Here is a 19824-nt window from a genome sequence, read left to right as displayed (position 1 = left end):
CCTAAGTATGTCAGTTAGTTTATACTTTCTTCCAAAAACCTCATTAAAGCATATAGTAGAAGTTATTAAAATAAGGGGAAAATATTGAATTAAAAAGATGTTGGGATGTAAAGCGCTAAAATTGCTTACCATAAGAATCGATGCATGTAACAGGGCCCACAACTTCAGAGGGATTGCTGATGGAGCCCACGGCATTCCTGGAGAAGACACGGAATTCATACTGGGAATTCTGAATCAAGCCGGAGACAGTGAATTGGGTCTCAATAACATTAGTGAAGCTGGCCTTGGTCCATCTGCCATCTGGAAGGTCACGTCTCTCAACAATGTACCCTGTAATCTTGCTTCCTCCATCAAAAGCTGGTTGTTGCCATGAAAGGTTGACAGAGTTCTTTGAAATGTCAGTAATACGAAGATTTCTTGGGGGTTCTGTAGGAATAAGAGAGAGAGCTGATTAGCGGCACTTATATAAATTTAATTTGCTTTGCAGAAATGAGATCTGCATTTCTCAGTTGCCAGAAATATTCTCTTCATCACAGACACATACCGCATGCATCGATGGCCAAGACTGGTTCAGAAGAATGGCTGGGTTTTCCAACACCAGCAGCATTTTCTGCATACACCCTGAATTCATAAATAAGTCCAGCACTGATGGTTGTGACTTTGAAGTGAGTTGTGCGGATGAGCATTTTGTTGGCTTTTTGCCATAAAATACTGTTTCTGTCTTTCATCTCCAAGTGATAGCCTGTGACAGCACTGCCTCCATTGGACACCGGCTCATGCCAGCTCACAGTGATGCTTTCACGAGTGACATTAGTGACCCATGGTGTTGATGGTGGTCCAGGTGTTGCTACAAAAGAGAAAAATTCCATAGGTTAATAGAAACACTTAGAAACACTTAGCAGGTTAATAGAAACACTTAGTAAATGAAAACCTGGGATCTTTGAAAAGTTTGGCAACTTACTGTATGGTAGTTTGACAACCACACAAGCTGAATCTATGTGATCACTGATACCAAAGCGATTTTCTGCCTTGATGCGAAATTGGTATTCTTGTCCAGTGGTCAGCTTCATGACTTTAATCATTGTTCTGGCAACTGTTGTAGACACCTCAGTCCATACTGCAGTAGTTGTTTCTCTCTTGAGTACAATGTAATTGGTAACTTGACTTCCACCATCATATTTAGGGGGCTCCCACTTGAGAACCACACTTTCTTCAGTTATGTCACTAATAACAACAGGGCCAGTTGGAGGACCAGGCTTGTCGAGCACGACGATGTTAATGAAAGCTTTAGTTGTTCCACTGGAGTTGGCTGCAGTGATCTCATATCTTCCAGCATCAGCTGTGACACTTTCTTTAAGATTGATTGTCAGGTTCTCAGCAGTAACTTCAGTATTAAATCTCATGGTTGCCTTGAGGGGAACACCATCTCTTGATAAGGTCACTTTAGGTAATGGTTTTCCAGAAATTGGGATGTCAACTTTAAGGTTTGAACCAGCTCTAACATATACAGTGTGACTTGGGAAATTCTTCATATCAATTTCAGGTGGTTCTGAAAAATAAGAGTATGGAAAATGAAGGTTAAAAAGAGTTCCTAAAAGTTAAATCAATGTAAATGAGTTCAAATTTTGTTTTACATATAATTAGAAATACCTAGCTGCTCCTTTACAAGAACAGGGAGCAGGAGCTCTCTTGGGTCACTCAGACCAGCTTGGTTTTCGGCAGAGACTCGGAAGAAATATTCATGATTCTCCCTCAGACCAGAAACAACATGCTGGGTTGACTTTACCACGGCACATTTAACCCAGTTTTTCTGTCCTTTTTCTAGGGCTTCAACAACATAATGTGCAATTCTGCTTCCACCATCATGTTCAGGCTTCAACCAGGTCAAGAAAACACTATCTTTGGTGACATTGGTTACTCCAAGTTTTTCTGGTGGGCTTGGTTTTTCTAAGAAGATAAAGCATCAGAAGAAAGGGAACAGTTACTACAGTATTTCTTTTTTCCATGTGGACCTCCTTGCATTCTCAAAAGAAAACTTCTAAGTAGAACTCATATTACTTCAATTTCAGTTTTTTTTTTATATCTGTTTGGCTTTGAAGCCAACCAAATCTCCTCACAGTAGGTCATTACATGTCACAGTATTCAAATTTAAATTGTCAAATAAACAGATTAAATAATAAAATTTGCCCTAAATTTATCATAGGCAGAAAAAAAAGGAACAAGATGAACCACCTTATAAGAAACCTCGTCATATAGTTTCTGCATAAATACATACTGTGCATATATATGCAGCTAGGTTCAATTATACTTAAATTCAATATATTATTAGAAATTGTCTTAATGCTATAGTATGAATAGTTTAAGGTGAATCAAAAGCATTTAAGAATAAACAATGACTAGCTGGGTATGGTAGTGCATGCCTATAATCCCAGCACTTGGGAGGCTGAGGCAGGAGGATTGTTGCAAGTTTGAGACCAGCCTGGGCTACAAAGTGAGCTCAAGGCCAGCCTGAACTGCATAGTGAGACCTTGTCTCAAAAAGACAAAAAACAAACAAAAAAACCACCAAAAAAAGAATAACAATGACTGACTAGAATGAATCACAGTATTCTACCAAAATTAATACAGATGCATTGGTTTTTCTTGTTCTTAAAATGTACCTGTTATTTTGACTCCTTCTTTTGTCTCAGCTGGTGTACCAATGCCAAACTCATTTTCTCCAGAGACTCTGAAGTAGTAAGTTGCTCCTTCTTGTAAGTTAGTGACTTTGTAGGATAGGCGGTGGCAGTTGTTGGTGACAGAGACCCATGCTTTTTTGCTGGCCTCACGCTTTTCTATGTGGTAATTCTTCACAGGTGCACCTCCATCGTTCTCAGGAACATCCCAGGACAACACTGCACTCTCTTTGGTTACTTCATGCACTCTAATGTTGGCGGGAGGACCTGGAGAATCTAAAACTTTGACAGCGAAGGTCAGTGAGGCGGCACTCACCACATTCTGAATTGTTAATGTGTATTTTCCAGAATCATTTCTGTTGGCACTTTCAATAGTAAGTGATGTACGAGAATCTGTGGAATCGATATACGCCCTGGTGCGGAGGTCAGTGTCTGGCTTACTCCACAAGACGCTGGGTACTGGTCTTCCTCGGAAAGGCACTGTGATGGTAAATGAGGCACCGGCCTTGACAATCAAAGTCTTCCTCATTTCACTGTCAATATCGAAAACAGGTTCTTCTTCTCTTTCTTTTGCTATCTGAGGGTCAGAACTGTCACTGGGATCACTAGCACCAACCTTATTGACAGATCTTATTCTGAAAACATATTCAGCTCCTGTTGTTAGTCCACTCATTGTGTACTCTGTGCCTCTGAAACTCTGAATGGCAGTCTTCCAGTCAGTTTCATCAGACTTTTTGTATTCGACAGTGTATCCAGTTATTGGGGCCCCACCATCAAACAAGGGCTTAACCCAGCCAATAGTGATAGTTGTCTTGGCAGAGTCCACAATTCTGGGTTTGGATGGAGGAGATGGTAAAAACACTGGATCTTCTGCCCGAACTAAGGGAGAGGTTTCACTTGGGAGACTTAGACCAGCAGCATTTTCTGCATAAACCCGATATTCATATTCACATCCTTCCCTAAGTCCTGTTGACTTCACTCTCAGATCATAAACTGGTTTCTTGTTTACACGCACCCATCGTAGGCCATTTTTCTCTCGTCTTTCAATGAGATATCCAGAGATATCACTGCCTCCATCACTCTCTGGTCTTGACCAGCAAAGTGTCATGGAATCCTTGGTCACAGATGTAATTTCCAAAGATGTGGGTGGGCTTGGAACTGTAAATGGATCTAGTGCTTTTACAGCTACACTCTCCAGGGGCTCACCAACACCATATTTATTAACACCAGTGACCCTAAAGATATACTCATTGCCTTTGAGTAACTTGGTCACTTTACAGAATGTTGTCCTCAACTCTGCTTCACATATCGTCCAGGCAAGGCGGCTTGTTTCACGCTTTTCTACAATGTAATAGTCAATATCTGCACCACCATCTTCTTGTGGACGGCCCCACGAGAGAGAGCATTTCTCAGCAGTAAGGCCACTGATTTCAAGTGGTCCTGCTGGTGGGCCAGGCCTGTCAAGCACTTTGCAATTAACTGCCGCAGAGCGAGCTCCTGCAACATTCTTCAGGGTTAGTACATACTGCCCAGTGTCTCGCCTTATACAGTCTTTAACTGTCAACAAGGTAGTACAATCTGTTGAGACAATTTCTGTTCTTGCTCTTTCTTCAATTTCTACACCATCTTTGGCCCAGGAAATTACTGGCAGAGGTCGCCCTGCAATGTCTGCATTTATCTTAAGGACTTCACCAGCTTTGACAACGATAACATCTCGGAACTTGACATCCATCATAATTCTTGGAGCCTCAACATCATCTTTGACTGTAATTGGCCCAGTGGATTCAGATGGTTCACTAACTGAGTCAGCAGCATTTCTAGCAAAAACCCGGAATTCATAACGCTGATCTTCAGTAAGTTCAGTTACTTCAAAGTATGTTTCCTGTACATTAGTATAGTTACATTTCAGCCACCGGCCATCTGGGAGTTCCCTACGTTCAATAATATAGCCTGTGATCTTAGATCCACCATCATACTGTGGTTTAGTCCACTTGAGTGAGACTGACTTTCTTGTGATATTTGTGACTTCAGGTTGTCCAGGAGGATCACAAGGATCTCTTGCAGGAACTGGCTCACATGCTTTGCTGCATTTGCCAATTCCAGCAATATTCTCAGCGTATACGCGATACTCATACATCAGTCCTTCATCAAGACCAGAGACTTTCATTTGAGTATCTGCAATGAGGATTTTATTTGCTTTTGACCAAAGAATGCTGCTTCTTTCTTTATACTCAAGGTGATAGCCAAGAACTTGACTTCCTCCATCATTAACTGGCACTTGCCAGCTCACAAGCATGGTAGACTTTGTGGCATGTATAACTTTAGGAGTACCAGGAGGACCTGGACGGGTGAATGGGTACTCTGCAACAACAGGTGAAGATTCGCTGTAAGAACTCTTTCCATACCTGTTTTCTGCACACACACGGAACTGGTACTCACTTCCTGTTGTTAAACGAACTATTTTAATGGAGGTTCTTGCAACTGCTTGTGAAACTACTTGCCACGTGGTAGAGGTGGTATCTCTCTTTTCAACGATGTAATTGCTAATTTGGCAGCCGCCATCATATTCTGGAGGAGTCCAAGAAATGGTTACATTGTCACAACTAACCTCATCAATATGTATAGGTCCTGGAGGTCCTGGTTTATCAAGAACAATTACAGTAATAGGAACTGTTAGGGACCCAGCACTGTTTGAAACACACAGTTCATAAGTTCCAACGTCTTCCCTTGAAGCTTCTTTAATCAATAATGTTGTGACAGTCTTTGAAGAAGAAATATTGACTCGAGTTGTTTCTCTAAGCACCTGACCATCTTTTTTCCAGCTTATAGTAGCTTGAGGTCTTCCCTTGAATGGTACATCAATCTTGAGTTGGTCTTTGGCCTTTACGTTGAAAGTATGGAAAGGAAGCTCAACTGAAGGCTTTATCTCTATATCCTTTGCAATTACTGGAACTCCAAGTTGCCTTGGATCACTTCTTCCTTTTTCGTTAACTGCAGCTACCCGGAAGACATACTCTTCTCCAGCAGTTAGGCCAGACACAGTTGCTTCTAGAGTCTTAACTTGTGCGCAAGTGCTCCATTTTTCACTGCCTTTTGTCTGCATCTCAACCACATAGCCAGTAATCTTGCTGCCACCATCACTTTCTGGTTTCTCCCACTTAATTGTGACTGTATTACGGGTCACATCCACTAGAGTTACTCTTCCTGGTGGGAGGGGTGGTTCTGACACTTTAACAGGTTCAGTAGTTTCAGCTGGTAAACCGATTCCATATTCATTGGCAGCCAAAACTCGGAAGTAGTAGGAACATCCTTCTTGTAGGTTTTCAATTTTAAATGAATTCTTAGTGCAATTGTTGGTAATAGTAGCATAGGCTTTCCTTGTAGTTTCTCGCTTTTCAACAATGTAGTTTGTAATCTTGGCCCCACCATCAATAAGTGGTGGCTCCCAGGACAGTGTCACTGAGTCTTTCTTTACTTCTCTTACCGTCAAATTTACAGGGGCACTTGGTGAGTCAAGAACTCTGACGTTAACAAAAGCTGTTTTGGAGCCGCTGTTATTTTCAAGTGTCAGGTTGTACCGACCACTGTCAAATCGGGAAACATTATCAATCACTAACATGGTATAGGAGCTGGTCACCTCAATCTGGGCCCTCTCAGTGAGAATACCGTCAGCCTTTTCCCATTTTACTTCAGGTTCTGGTCGACCTTTGATAGTAACAAATAAGCGTAAAGTAGCACTGGCACGCAAGATGACCACTTTTCTGAGATCAGCATCAAGTTCTATCTCAGGTGGTTCTGTCCTCTCTTGAGCAACAACGGAACCAGGTATAGTTGCAGGTTCACCTACACCTTCAGAATTGAGAGCACAGATACGGAAGTTATATTCTGTATTTTCTTTAAGCTTGGTTACTGTGAACTGCTTTCCTTGTAATCCTGTTGGTGGAGTGCAGGTTGTCCATTCATCAGCAGTGGCTTCTTTGACCTCAATAATGTAGCCTTTAATGGGTGCACCACCATCATAAATTGGCTTATTCCATGCCAGGGAGACAGAAGATCTGGAAGTGTCAGTCACTTTTGGATTGCTTGGTGGCCCTGGTGGATACAAGGCATCACATGCACGGTAGAAAACAGATGGCTCACTAGGTTCACCCACACCAGCTGCATTCTCAGCAGCAACTCTGAATTCATACGAATGGCCTTCAGTAAGTCCAGTTACCCTGAATCGCAGATCTGTTAGTGTTTTCTTGTTGCACTTGGTCCACCGAACACCCTCTTTATCTCGTTTTTCAAGAATGTAGCCCTCAATTTCAGCACCTCCATCATCTACTGGGCGTGCCCATGTTACTACCATAGAATCTTTGGTGATTGCTGAGACCTCAGGTGTTGAAGGAGGACCTGGTAGCTTATACGGATTACAAGCTATAACAGGCTCAGATTCCAGGGGCTCCCCAATTCCATATTTATTCACAGCCATGACACGGAAAATGTACTCATTACCAGGGAGAAGTTTGGTGACTTTGTAGTTAAGGGCCTGTACCTCAGTTGAAACCTGGGTCCAGGAGAGTCTGCTTGTCTCTCTCTTTTCAATGATGTAGTGTGAAATATTAGCACCACCATCTTGCAGAGGTGGGTTCCAGGCCAGGTAACATTTTTCTGCAGTAACTCCAGAAACTTTCAGAGGCCCTTCAGGAGGCCCTGGCCTGTCAAGAACCTTTACAGTGATGGGTATAGACTTTGTACCACCAACGTTGCTGAGTTTCAGAACATACTGCCCTCCATCAGTCCGTATACAGTCTTTGACAGTGAGAGTTGTCTTCTGAATAGTAGATTTAATTTCCATCCTAGCAGCTGTCTCTTCAAGTTCTTTTCCATCTTTCAACCAAACAATATCAGGTATAGGTTTGCCACGGATGTCAGCTTCAAGGACAAAAGTTTCTCCTGCATGAACAACAATGACATCTTTATATTTTGGATCCAGTGAGGCATTTGGTGCATCAATTTCATCCCTTGCAGTAATGGCACCACTGCTTTCAGATGGTTCGCTCAAGTTGCCAGCTGCATTTCTTGCAATTACTCTAAATTCATATCTTTGGTCTTCCACAAGTCCACTCACTGTGAATTCAGTTTCTAGTACATTAGTAAAGCTGGCTTTCATCCAGCGGCCATCAGGTAGATCTTTCTTTTCTACAATGTAACCTGTTATTTTGCTACCACCATCATAGGCAGGTTTCTTCCATTTCAGTGTGACATTGTTTCTTGTAATAACAATGGCTTCAGGACGACCAGGTGGGTCACAGGGGTCTCGAGCAACAAAACATTCCGATACTTTGCTAGGCTTGCCAATACCAACAATATTTTCAGCAGAAACTTTGAACTCATACTCAAGGCCTTCATCAAGCCCAGTTGTTTTGAATTTGGTGTCTTGAATGGGGGTCTTATTTAACTTGACCCATAAAATGCTGTTCTTTTCCTTCTGTTCAAGATGGTAGCCAATAACTTTGCTGCCTCCATCATTAACGGGCTCATGCCATTCCATAAGCATTTGATCTTTTGAGACTGATGTCACAAAAGGTGTTCCAGGTGGTCCGGGTTCTTTGAATGGATATTGTACAATAACTGGTTTAGAATCCAGAGAGGTACTTTTTCCATACCTGTTTTCAGCAAAAATTCTAAACTGGTACTCAGCGCCTGTTTTCAGTTTGGTTATCTTAATCGTTGTTCTTGCAACTGTTGCTGATACCATGTGCCAGGTGGTGGTGGTTGTATCTCGCTTCTCTACAATGTAGTTGCTTATCTGGCAGCCGCCAGTATAGGCTGGAGGTTCCCAAGATATGACCACGAAGTCTGCACTAACTTCGTCAAACTTCACTGGTCCAACTGGAGGTCCAGGTTTTTCTAAAACAATAATGCTGAGATTTTCTGTTGCCATGCCTGCACTATTTGTTGCTGTTATGGTGTATTTTCCAAAGTCATCTTTGCTACTTTCTTTAATGTGTAAAATAGTTGAAGTAGCTGTTTCTTCCACATTTACTCTTGTGGTCTGTTTAAGAGGCTCACCATCTTTGACCCAAGAAATTTTAGGTCTTGGTCGGCCAATGACAGGAATCTCTATTTTAAGGTCTTCTCCAGCTTGGACACTATATGTGTTAAATGGTAACTTAAAACTAGGCTGTATAGTCAAGTCCTTGGCTATGACAGGAACACCAAGCACTCTTGGATCACTCTTGCCTTTCTCATTATAGGCCTTGACACGGAACTGGTACTCTTGTCCAGAACTCAAACCAGTAACAACAGCAGTACAGACTTTGGATTCAGCCACAACACTCCATTTCTCAGTTCCTTTGGGCTGCATTTCAACAACATAGCCCAGGATTCTGCTTCCACCATCATGTTCAGGCTTCTCCCACATAAGTGATGCACTGGTCTGGGACACATCAGTGAGTGTGACCTTTCCTGGTGGGGAAGGAGGTTCAGAAGCTTTCACAGCATCTGCGGTTTCCACTGGAACACCAACTCCAAATTCGTTCTCAGCCATGACTCTAAAGTAATAAATGGCTCCTTCTGTAAGGTTCTCAACCTTAAAGCTTGTCTTGCTGCATTTACTACTCACATTAGCATATGCTTTTCTGGTTGACTCACGTTTATCAATGACATAGTTCTTAACTTTTGCCCCTCCATCAATGATGGGTGGTTCCCATACCAGAAGAGCAGAGTCTTTTCTGATTTCTTTGACTGCCAAATTCTGTGGTGGTCCTGGTGTGTCAAGAACTTTCACAGTTACAAAAGCGGACTTAGATCCACTGCTGTTTTCCAACTTGAGAAGGTATTTCCCAGCATCATTTCTATCACAGTTATCTATTGATAGTTGGGTGTAGTTTACTCCCTTTTCAATTTGGACCTTATCTGTGAATTCACCTTCCTCTCGAGACCAAGTGATCTCAGGGGTTGGGCGACCTTTGAATGGAATGTGAATCCTGGCAGATCCACTTGCTCTTACAATGATTCCTTTCCTTAACTCAGAGTCAAGGTCAAGTTCAGGAGCTTCAAGTTTATCTTCTGGTTTCACAGTACCAGGAACTGATGCAGCCTCGCCTAAACCAACTTTGTTGAGGGCACAGACTCGTATTTTGTATTCTTGGTGTTCAGTGAGTTTTGAGATTTCAAATCGAGGGATTTTCAGGCCAGTCTGTGGAGTAACTATTTGCCATTCTTCTTCATCTGCTTTACAGATTTCTACTACATATCCCAGGATCTCACTGCCACCATCATAGATGGGTTTACTCCAGGCAAGTGTAATTGAATTTTTAGTGGTGTCTACAACGTGTACATTGGTGGGTGGGCCAGGTTTGAACACAGGATCGCAAGCCTTATAATAAACTGTGGCTGGACTTGGTTCTCCAACTCCAGCAGCGTTTTCAGCAGAGACTCTGAATTCATACTCATGGTCTTCTGTTAATCCTGTTACTCTTAGACGCAAATCTGTAATGCGGCGTTTATTACATTTTATCCACCGAATGCCACTTCTGTCTCTTTTCTCTACAATGTAACCAATAATCTCACTTCCACCATCACTGTCTGGGCGATTCCAACAGACAGTCATGGAATCTTTGGCAATGTTTGTGACTTCCAAGCTTTTTGGTGGTCCAGGAAGCACAAATGGATTTTTCATTAGCACTGGTGCAGATTCCAGAGGTTCTCCAACACCATATTTGTTGACAGCCATTATACGGAAAATGTATTCATTTCCTTCTAGAAGTTTGGTAATTTTCAAAGAATTAGTCACAACTTCTGAAGCAACAACAGTCCATGCAAGTCTACTGGTTTCTCGCTTTTCAACAACATAGTGAGAGATGTCACTGCCTCCATCCTGAAGTGGAGGAGACCATGCTAAAGTGCATTTTTCAGCAGTAACTCCAGTCACCTGCACTGGCCCTTCTGGTGGTCCTGGTCTATCTAATACTTTCACATTTACTGGGAAAGACTTAGACCCTGCAACATTGGAGGCTCTTAAGATATACTGTCCACCATCAATTCTAATGGCATCCTTTATAATAAGTAAAGCCTTGAAATCTGTATTCTTTATTTCACATCTGGCAGATTCTTCAATTTCCTTATCACCTCGTAACCACTCAATGGTAGGTAAGGGCTTGCCGTGGACATCAGCCTCAAGCCTGAATGTTTCTCCAGCATTTACCACTATTGTATCTCTGAATTTTGGATCCATTGAAATTCTTGGGAGTTCAACCTCATCCTTGGCAGTTATTGGTCCAGTACTGTCAGAAGGCTTACTTAGGGCACCGGCTGCATTCTTTGCAATGACTCTGAACTCATATCTTTGATCTTCAGTGAGACCTGACACAGTAAATTGAGTTTCAATGACATTTGTGAAGCTAGCCTTCATCCAGCGACCCTCAGGTAAATCACGTTTCTCTACAATGTAGCCTGTAATCATACTTCCACCATCATACACAGGTTTGGTCCACTGTAAAGTGATTTCATTTCTTTTAACTATTATTGCTTCTGGGGTTCCTGGTGGGTCACAGGGATCTCGGGCTACATAGCATTCCGAATTCTTGCTTGGTTTGCCTACACCAACAATATTTTCAGCACAAACTCTGAATTCATATTCAATGCCTTCTTCAAGATTTAGCACCTTAAACTGGGTGTCATGAATAATAGTTTTGTTGACTTTTGTCCACAAAATACTATTTCTTTCCTTTCTCTCGAGGTGGTAACCTATAACAGGGCTTCCGCCATTATTGATTGGTTCATGCCACTGTATGACCATAGAGTCTTTGGAAATGGCTACGGCAAATGGTGTACCCGGAGGGCCTGGTTCTTTGTAGGGATATTGAGCCACAATTGGTTCTGACTCCAAGGCAAAGCTTTGTCCATATCTGTTTTCAGCAAATATTCGGAATTGGTATTCTGTACCCGTTTTCAGTTTGGTTACTTTGAGTGTAGTTCTGGCAACAGTAGCAGAAACAATATCCCATACTGTGGTGGTTGTGTCTCTTTTCTGCACAATGTAGTTAGTAATCTGGCAGCCCCCTGTATATAATGGAGGCTGCCAAGATAATGTAATGCTTTCAGCACTGACTTCATCAAATTTAACAGGTCCTCTAGGAGGATCAGGTTTATCTAGAGTTATAATTTCGATAGATGCTGTTTTCTGACCAACAACATTGGCAACCGTGATTCCATAATGTCCACTGTCATCCTTATGAGTTTCTTTAATACTGAGTGTGGTGCAGTCAAGTGAATCAGTAACATTGATTCTTGTGGTCTGCTTCAGAGGAAGATCATCTTTAGTCCAGGTAATGGTTGGTTTAGGACGTCCGGAAATTGGTACTTCTATTTTCAGATCTTGGCCCACCTGTACACTGTAACTGCTGAACCCAGGTCTTACATCTGGCTCTATAACCAGATCTTTGGCAATTATTGGAACCGCAAGGGACCTAGGATCACTCCTTCCCTTTTCATTTACAGCAACAACTCTGAAAAGATATTCTTCGCCCTGAGTTAGGTTGGTTATTACTGCCTCAAGGGACTTCACCCGAGCACACTCTGACCACTTCTCACTGTGTTTAGCTTGCATTTCCACAATATACTGAATGATTTTACTGCCACCATCGTGTTCAGGCTTTGTCCAGCTCAGAGAAACACTGTTTCTGGTCACATCATCCACAGTTATTTTTCCTGGAGGTTGTGGGACTTCTGCAACCTTAATTGGATCAGCAGTGCGGGCAGGAAGGCCAATACCATATTCATTCTCAGCTGTAACTCTGAAGTAGTAACTGCAACCTTCTTGGAGCTGATCAATTTTCCAAGAACTCTTGTGGCAGTTTGTTACAACTGCAGCATATGATTTTCTTGTGGCTTCACGTTTCTCAACAATGTAATTTTTGATTTTGGATCCCCCATCTAACAAAGGAGGTTCCCATGTAATTGATACGGAGTCTTTGGTGATTTCTGTGACTTTCAGGTTAATAGGCGGACTTGGTGTATCTAAGACTCTCACAGTAACAAAGGCAGACTTTGTTCCACTGCTGTTCTCTAATGTGAGAGTATACTTTCCACTATCATATCGATTGACATTGTCAAGAACAAGAGAGGTGAAGCTGCTAGTAACATCAATTATAGCTGCATCTCGGATTTCACCATCCACCTTCCCCCATTTAACTTCTGGGGTAGGACGACCTTTTATAGGAACAAATAGCCTTAAGGAGCCACCTGCCCTTATATTTATAACTTTCCTTAGTTCTAGGTCAAGATCTATGTCTGGTGCTTCCAATTTTTCTTCAACTATCACAGGTCCTGGGACATCAGCATGTTCACCAACTCCAGCTTTATTAATGGCACAAATACGGAAGTTGTATTCATGTTTTTCCACTAGCTTCTCTACTTCTATATTTGTTTTACTGATTCCAGTTGGTGGAGTGCACATTGTCCATTCACCGACACTCACATCACATTTTTCAACAATGTATCCTTGGATTTCACAGCCACCGTCATATATTGGTTTGCTCCAGGAAAGGAAAACTGAAGATCTAGTAATATCCATGACTTTTGGGTTGTTTGGAGGACCTGGTTTGTAAATAGGATCACAAGCTTTTTGGTAGGCAGAAGGAGGGCTTGGTTCACTAAGTCCAGCAGCATTCTCAGCTGAGACTCTGAATTCATAATCATGATTCTCTATGAGGCCAGTTACTCTCAAGCGCAATTCCCCAATCAGACGCTTATGGCATCTTGTCCAGCGAATACCCTCTTTGTCTCGTTTTTCAAGAACATATCCAAGAATTTCACTGCCACCATCAGACGCTGGTCTTTCCCATACAACAATCATTGAGTCCTTGGTCACTGTTGTGATTTCTGGAGCTTTTGGTGCATCCGGTACTACAAATGGGTTCTTGGCAATCAATGACTCCGATTCAAGAGGTTCACCAACACCATACTTGTTTACAGCCATTATACGGAAAATATATTCATTGCCTTCAAGAAGCTTAGTAACCTTACAGCTGAGTGTCTGCACATTGGCATCAACCACAGTCCAGACTAGACGGCTGGTTTCTCGTCTTTCCACAATATAATGTGTGATATCGCTCCCACCATCCTGAAGTGGGGGTTTCCAGGCTAGTGTGCATTTTTCTGCTGTAACCCCTGATATAGCAACAGGTCCTTCAGGTGGCCCTGGTCTATCAAGAACTTTCACATTCACAGTCACTGATCTCTCGCCTGCAACATTTTTGGCCTTCAGAATATAATTGCCACTGTCAACACGTACTGCGTCCTTCACACTGAGACTGGTGGCAAAGTCACTGCTCTTTATTTCTAATCGAGCTGTGTTCGAAAGCTCCTGATCACCTTTTATCCACTGAGTGGTTGGTATTGGTTTGCCATGTATATCTGCATCGATCTTGAATGACTCTCCAGCATGAACCACAACTGTGTCTTTATATTTGGGGTCCATACTTATTCTTGGTGGATCGACCTCGTCTCTTGCTGTTATTGCTCCCGTGCTTTCTGAAGGCTCACTAAACGCTCCGGCAGCATTTCGAGCTATAACCCGGAACTCATACCGATGATCTTCAATTAGTCCAGTTACTTCAAATTGGGTGTCAATGACATTTGTAAAACTGGCTTTCATCCAGCGGCCCTCAGGTAATTCTTTCTTCTCAACTATGTAACCAGTGATCTTGCTTCCACCATCATAAGCAGGCTTCTTCCACTGAAGAGTCACAGAATTCCTTGTGACAATGATTGCCTCTGGTCGTCCTGGTGGGTCACATGGGTCACGAGCTACATAGCATTCTGATGGTTTACTTGGTTTGCCGATGCCCACAATATTTTCTGCAGAGACTCTAAATTCATACTCAATGCCTTCCTCAAGGCCAGTTGTCTTAAACTTGGTTTGAGGAATAGGTGTTTTATTCAATTTAACCCAGAGGATGCTATTTCTTTCCTTGCGTTCTAGATGATAGCCAATGACTCTGCTTCCTCCATCACTGACAGGCTCATGCCATTGTACTTCCATGCTGTCCTTGGAGGAGATTGTGACGAATGGTGTGCCAGGTGGACCAGGAACTTTGAATGGATACTGGGCAACAATAGGCTCTGAATTGAGATAGGTACTCTTTCCATATCTGTTTTCAGCGGCAATTCTAAACTGATATTCACATCCGGTCTTTAATCTGCAGGCCTTTATTGTTGTCCTTGCCACTGTAGCTGACACAATTTGCCAAGTAGTTGTGGAGGTGTCCCGTTTCTCTACAATGTAATTATTGATAGAACTTCCACCATCATACTTTGGTGGTTCCCAGGAAAGAGTAATACTGTCAGCTGTCACTTCGTCTAGTTTAACTGGCCCAGTTGGAGGCCCTGGTTTGTCAAGAACGATAATATTAAGAGTTTCAGTAGCTTCACCAGCTGAGTTAGTCAGTTTAACTGTGTAATGCCCAACATCTTCTCGGCACGCTTCCTTTATTGTCAGGAGTGAGTTATTTTCTGTGCTCTCAGCATTAACTCTAGTTGTCTGCTTCAGTGGTACATCATCTTTGTGCCAGGTTACAGCTGGTGTAGGGCGTCCAATAAATGGAACATCAACTTTAAGGTCTTCACCGGCTAGTACAGTGAAAGTATTGAACAGGAGTTTGAAGGCTGGTGGAATGACAAGATCTTTGGCAATGACTGGCACACTCAGTTGTCTGGGATCACTGATGCCCTTTTCATTCTGAGCTGAAACACGGAAAGAGTATTCTTCACCCTGGATCAGTCCAGTTATAGTGGCTTCAGTGACTTTGACTGTGGCACACGTGGCCCATTTGTCACTGCCTTTGCTCTGCATCTCTACAATGTAACCTAAAATGCGGCTGCCTCCATCATGCTCTGGTTTCTCCCAAGAGAGCGACACGCTATTTCTTGTGACATCCACCAAGGTGATTTTTCCTGGAGGAAGAGGCCGTTCTGATGCTTTCACAGACTCTGCAGTTTCAGCAGGCAGCCCAATGCCATATTCATTTTCAGCAAGAACCCTGAAATAGTAACTACAGCCTTCCTGAAGCTGGTCTACCTTCCAAGAAGTCTTGTGGCAGTTTGTTGCAACAGTTGAATATGCTTTTCTCGTTGATTCCCGCTTTTCAACAATATAGTTCTTTATTTTTGATCCTCCATCAAGAAGAGGAGGCTCCCATGTCAGGGTGACAGATGTCTTTGTGACCTCTTTCACCTTCAGATCCTGTGGAGGGCCTGGTGTATCTAACACTCTAACATTGACAAATGCAGACTTGCTGCCCGAGCTGTTCTCTACAGTCAGTATATATTTGCCACTGTCAAATCTGTTTACATTTCCAACGATAAGCAAGGTGTAAGAGCTTGTGGATTCAATGCTAGCTTTATCCAAAGACTCTCCATGTTCCCGGGCCCACTTCACCTCAGGTGCAGGCCTTCCTTTGATTGGAACAAAAAGTCTTAGGGTGCAACAGGCCCTTATAGTGACAACTTTGCGTAGGTCAGCATCCAGTTCAATCTCTGGAGGCAGCATCCTGTCTTCAGCCTTTGGAGTTCCAGGGACAAGGGCAGGTTCCCCAAGACCTTCGGAATTCATGGCATAGATTCGGATTTTGTATTCCTGGTTCTCTTTAAGGCCAGTAATGGTATAAGATGTTGCCTTGAGTCCAGCTGGTGGAGTGACAATCTGCCATTCATCTTCTTCTGGCAGGGCAATCTCAACCATGTACCCAGTGATTTCTGAGCCACCATCATAGATAGGTTTATTCCATGCAATTGAAATGGATGATCTGCTTGTATCAAGAACACGTGGGTTACCTGGTGGGCCAGGTTTGAACACAGCGTCACAAGCTTTATAAAATGGACTGGTAGAACTTGGTGCACTAATCCCAGCAGCGTTTTCTGCCATAATCCTGAACTCATATTCATGTCCTTCTGTCAGTCCAGACACTTTATATCTTAAATCAGTAAGGGTTTTCTTGTTGCATTTCACCCAGCGTTGCCCAGCTTTATCACGCCGTTCCACAATATAATTTATGATTTCACTTCCACCGTCAGAGTCAGGATGTCCCCAGCAGACAACCATGGAATCTTTAGTAATAGTTGTAACTTCAGGGTTTTTGGGTGGATCAGGAGGTCCATAAGGATCCACTGCAAGCACAGGCTCTGACTCCAGTGGCTCTCCAACTCCATATTTATTTACAGCCATGACACGGAATATGTATTCATTGCCTTTCAAAAGTTTAGTGACCTTCAGTTTTGTTACTTGGACTTCTGAGGCTACATTTGTCCATGCCAACCTGCTGGTTTCACGTTTCTGTATTACATAATGCTCAATTTTGGCACCTCCATCATCCAGTGGAGGCAACCATGAAAGCACACATTTTTCTGCTGTCATATCAGATACAGCTAAAGGTCCTTCAGGTGGGCCCGGTCTATCAAGAACTCTGACATTGAAAATATGTTTGGCGAAGCCACCAGGATTAGTTGCTGTGAGGATATAGGCACCACTATCCTTCCTTGAGGAATCCTTGTTTATCAGATTAGTGGAGAAATCTGCAATTTTTATTTCTAATTTTGCTGTGCCTTCAAGCTCTTTTCCATCCTTGGTCCATTCCATTGTTGGAGGTGGGCGACCTGAAACATCGGCTTCTAGCTTGAATGTTTCACCTGCCTTTAATATAACTGTGTCCTTAAATTTAACATCCACCATTATCTTTGGTGCTTCAACATCATCCCTGCATGTAATGGCATCTGATGGCTCAGACGGTGGACTGATAGCACCAGCAGCATTTTTGGCAATTACACGGAATTCATATGCGGCATCTTCTGTTAGGCCACTGACTGTAAATTCATTCTCCAAAATGTTGCTGAAGTTGGCCTTCAGCCACCGTCCATTTGGAAGGTCTCTCTTTTCAACTATGTAACTAGTAATTTTAAAGCCTCCAGTATATTCAGGCTTAGCCCACTTAAGTGACACTGTGTGTCTAGTAATATTTAGAGGTACCGGTTTTCCAGGTGGGTCGATGGGATCCAGAGCAAACATTGGTTCAGATGGTTTGCTTGGCTTGCTTTTGCCAGCCATATTTTCTGCAATTACTCGGAACTCATAAGCAATACCATCTGTAAGGCCACTGGATTTGAAAATATTGCCTGGTACTAATGCTTTACTCACAGTTTGCCATTGAATAGCATTTCTTTCTTTTCTTTCAACATGATATCCTAAAATGGGGCTTCCACCATCAGAAAGTGGCTCATGCCAGCTGATTGTCATTGAGTCTTTGGTAACTGCAGTTACCTGAGGGGTACCAGGAGGCCCTGGTACCTTAAATGGATAGTTGGCAACTACAGATGCTGATGTGATGCCTGGTCCAACTCCATATCTATTTTGAGCTTTTACACGGAATTGGTATTCCACTCCAGTAGTAAGGCGAGTGGCTTTATAGGTAGTACGTATAACGGTGGTTGCTAACTCTACCCATGTAGTACTATCAGTCTGTCGCATTTCTACCACATAGTTGCTTATTGGTACGCCTCCATCGTTCTCAGGTGGGTCCCAAGAGAAGGTTATAAAATCAGATGAAACTTCATCAAATTTGATTGGTCCAGTAGGTGGCCCTGGGATATCGTGGACTTGAACTGTGATGACATCACCAACCTCTCCTACAATGTTCTTTGCTGTTAGTGGATAGGGTCCACTATCACTTCGGACACACTCATTGATGTTTAAGATGGTTGACGTTGCTGTATTTTCAACATTGACTCTCTGTGTCTGTTTAAGGACTTGGTCTCCTTTTTTCCAAGTAACTGTGGGTTTTGGTCGACCAAGCACTGGAATTTCAACCTTGATGTTTTCACCAGCTCTGGCAATGACCAGTTTCTGATAGATGCCACGGAGGTCCAGCTCTGGAAGCATGGTCTGCTCCTTCACAATGACAGGTCTGCTTTCTCTAGGGGCACTTCTTCCTGCACTATTCACTGCCATCACTTGGAAGGTGTATTCCTCCCCTTCTGTTAGATTCTTCACAACACATTCTAATCCTTTCACGGTTGTGATGTGGGTCCACTGGTCAGAGCCTTTTCTTTGGGCTTCAATCACATAGCCAGTGATCTTACTGCCACCATCATGCTTGGGTTTGGGCCATGCCAAGCTGACTGTACTCTTAGTTATGTCCATAATGTTGAGGCTGTCTGGGGGTGATGGTGCTTCGGAGGCTTTCACAGGTTCCGTGGTTTCTGCTGGCTCACCAATTCCATATTCATTTTCTGCCATTACTCTAAAGAAGTATTCGCATCCTTCAGACAAACCAGTGACTTTATATGTGCATTTATGGCATTTCGTGGTGACTGTGGAATAAGATTTCCGGGTTGCTTCACGTTTCTCCACAATATAGTTTGTTATACGTGAGCCCCCATCGATCAGAGGCAGGTCCCAGTGCAGGGTGACACTGTCCTTGGTGATGTCTGTTGGCTTCAGGTTAAGGACGGGGCCTGGGGTATCCAAGACTCTGACATTAACAAAGCCACTTTTCTTCCCAGCTGGGTTTTCGATGGTCATCACAAATTTCCCAGTGTCATATCTATTACATTCTGGGATAATCAGAAGAGTAAATGATTCTGTATTTTCAATATTAGCTCGGTGTTTCAGGTTCACATCATCTTTGGTCCATGTCACCTCAGGAGCGGGACGACCTTTAATTGGCACAAAAATTCGAATACTGAGTCCTGCTCTAACCACAAGTGTTCTTCGAAGCTCGGCATCCAGTTCAAAATCAGGAGCCATTTCCCTCTCTACAATCTCAACATTTGGAATCACCGCTGGCTCCCCAACACCTGCATCATTGATAGCACTGATTCTAAAGTTGTATTTTTCTTTAGTCTGAAGATCAGGGACAACAAACTGAGTGATTCGAAGGGCAGTTCCTGTTGTATCTTTTATCCAGGCTTCATCTCCTACTTTCTGATGCTCTACCACATAGCCTGTGATTTCAAGTCCACCATCATAGTGAGGCTTGCCCCACGCTAAAGAAGCAGATTTCTTGGTAGTATCGGTGACATGTGCATTTGATGGTGGTCCTGGAGGATCTGAAAGAGATAAGGAATATATATTAAGAGTTTGGCTTTTGGATAATTTATTTGTAGCA

The 19824-nt window shown here is 42.8% G+C and overlaps 1 protein-coding gene across 3 annotated transcripts in view; it reads right to left on the bottom strand.

The window, feature by feature from the left end:
• Ttn (titin) overlaps positions 1 to 19824 on the bottom strand; it is a 271046-nt gene that overhangs the window by 29854 nt on the left and 221368 nt on the right. For all 3 annotated transcript variants that reach the window (XM_013512608.1, XM_013512603.1, XM_005373371.2), the window contains 5 exons: positions 2660 to 19765; positions 1651 to 1947; positions 962 to 1549; positions 545 to 847; positions 130 to 426 (listed from right to left, as the gene is read on the bottom strand). In XM_013512608.1, the coding sequence (XP_013368062.1) occupies positions 130 to 426; positions 545 to 847; positions 962 to 1549; positions 1651 to 1947; positions 2660 to 19765 (18591 nt within the window). The remainder of the gene's footprint in view (positions 1 to 129; positions 427 to 544; positions 848 to 961; positions 1550 to 1650; positions 1948 to 2659; positions 19766 to 19824) is intronic.

The sequence above is a fragment of the Chinchilla lanigera genome, unplaced genomic scaffold (assembly GCF_000276665.1).
Source record: "Chinchilla lanigera isolate Chin_1 unplaced genomic scaffold, ChiLan1.0 scaffold00002, whole genome shotgun sequence".
Classification (NCBI taxonomy): Eukaryota; Metazoa; Chordata; class Mammalia; order Rodentia; family Chinchillidae; genus Chinchilla; species Chinchilla lanigera.
Note: the sequence above shows the minus strand (reverse complement) of the source record. Positions and strands in the feature narration are given on the sequence as shown.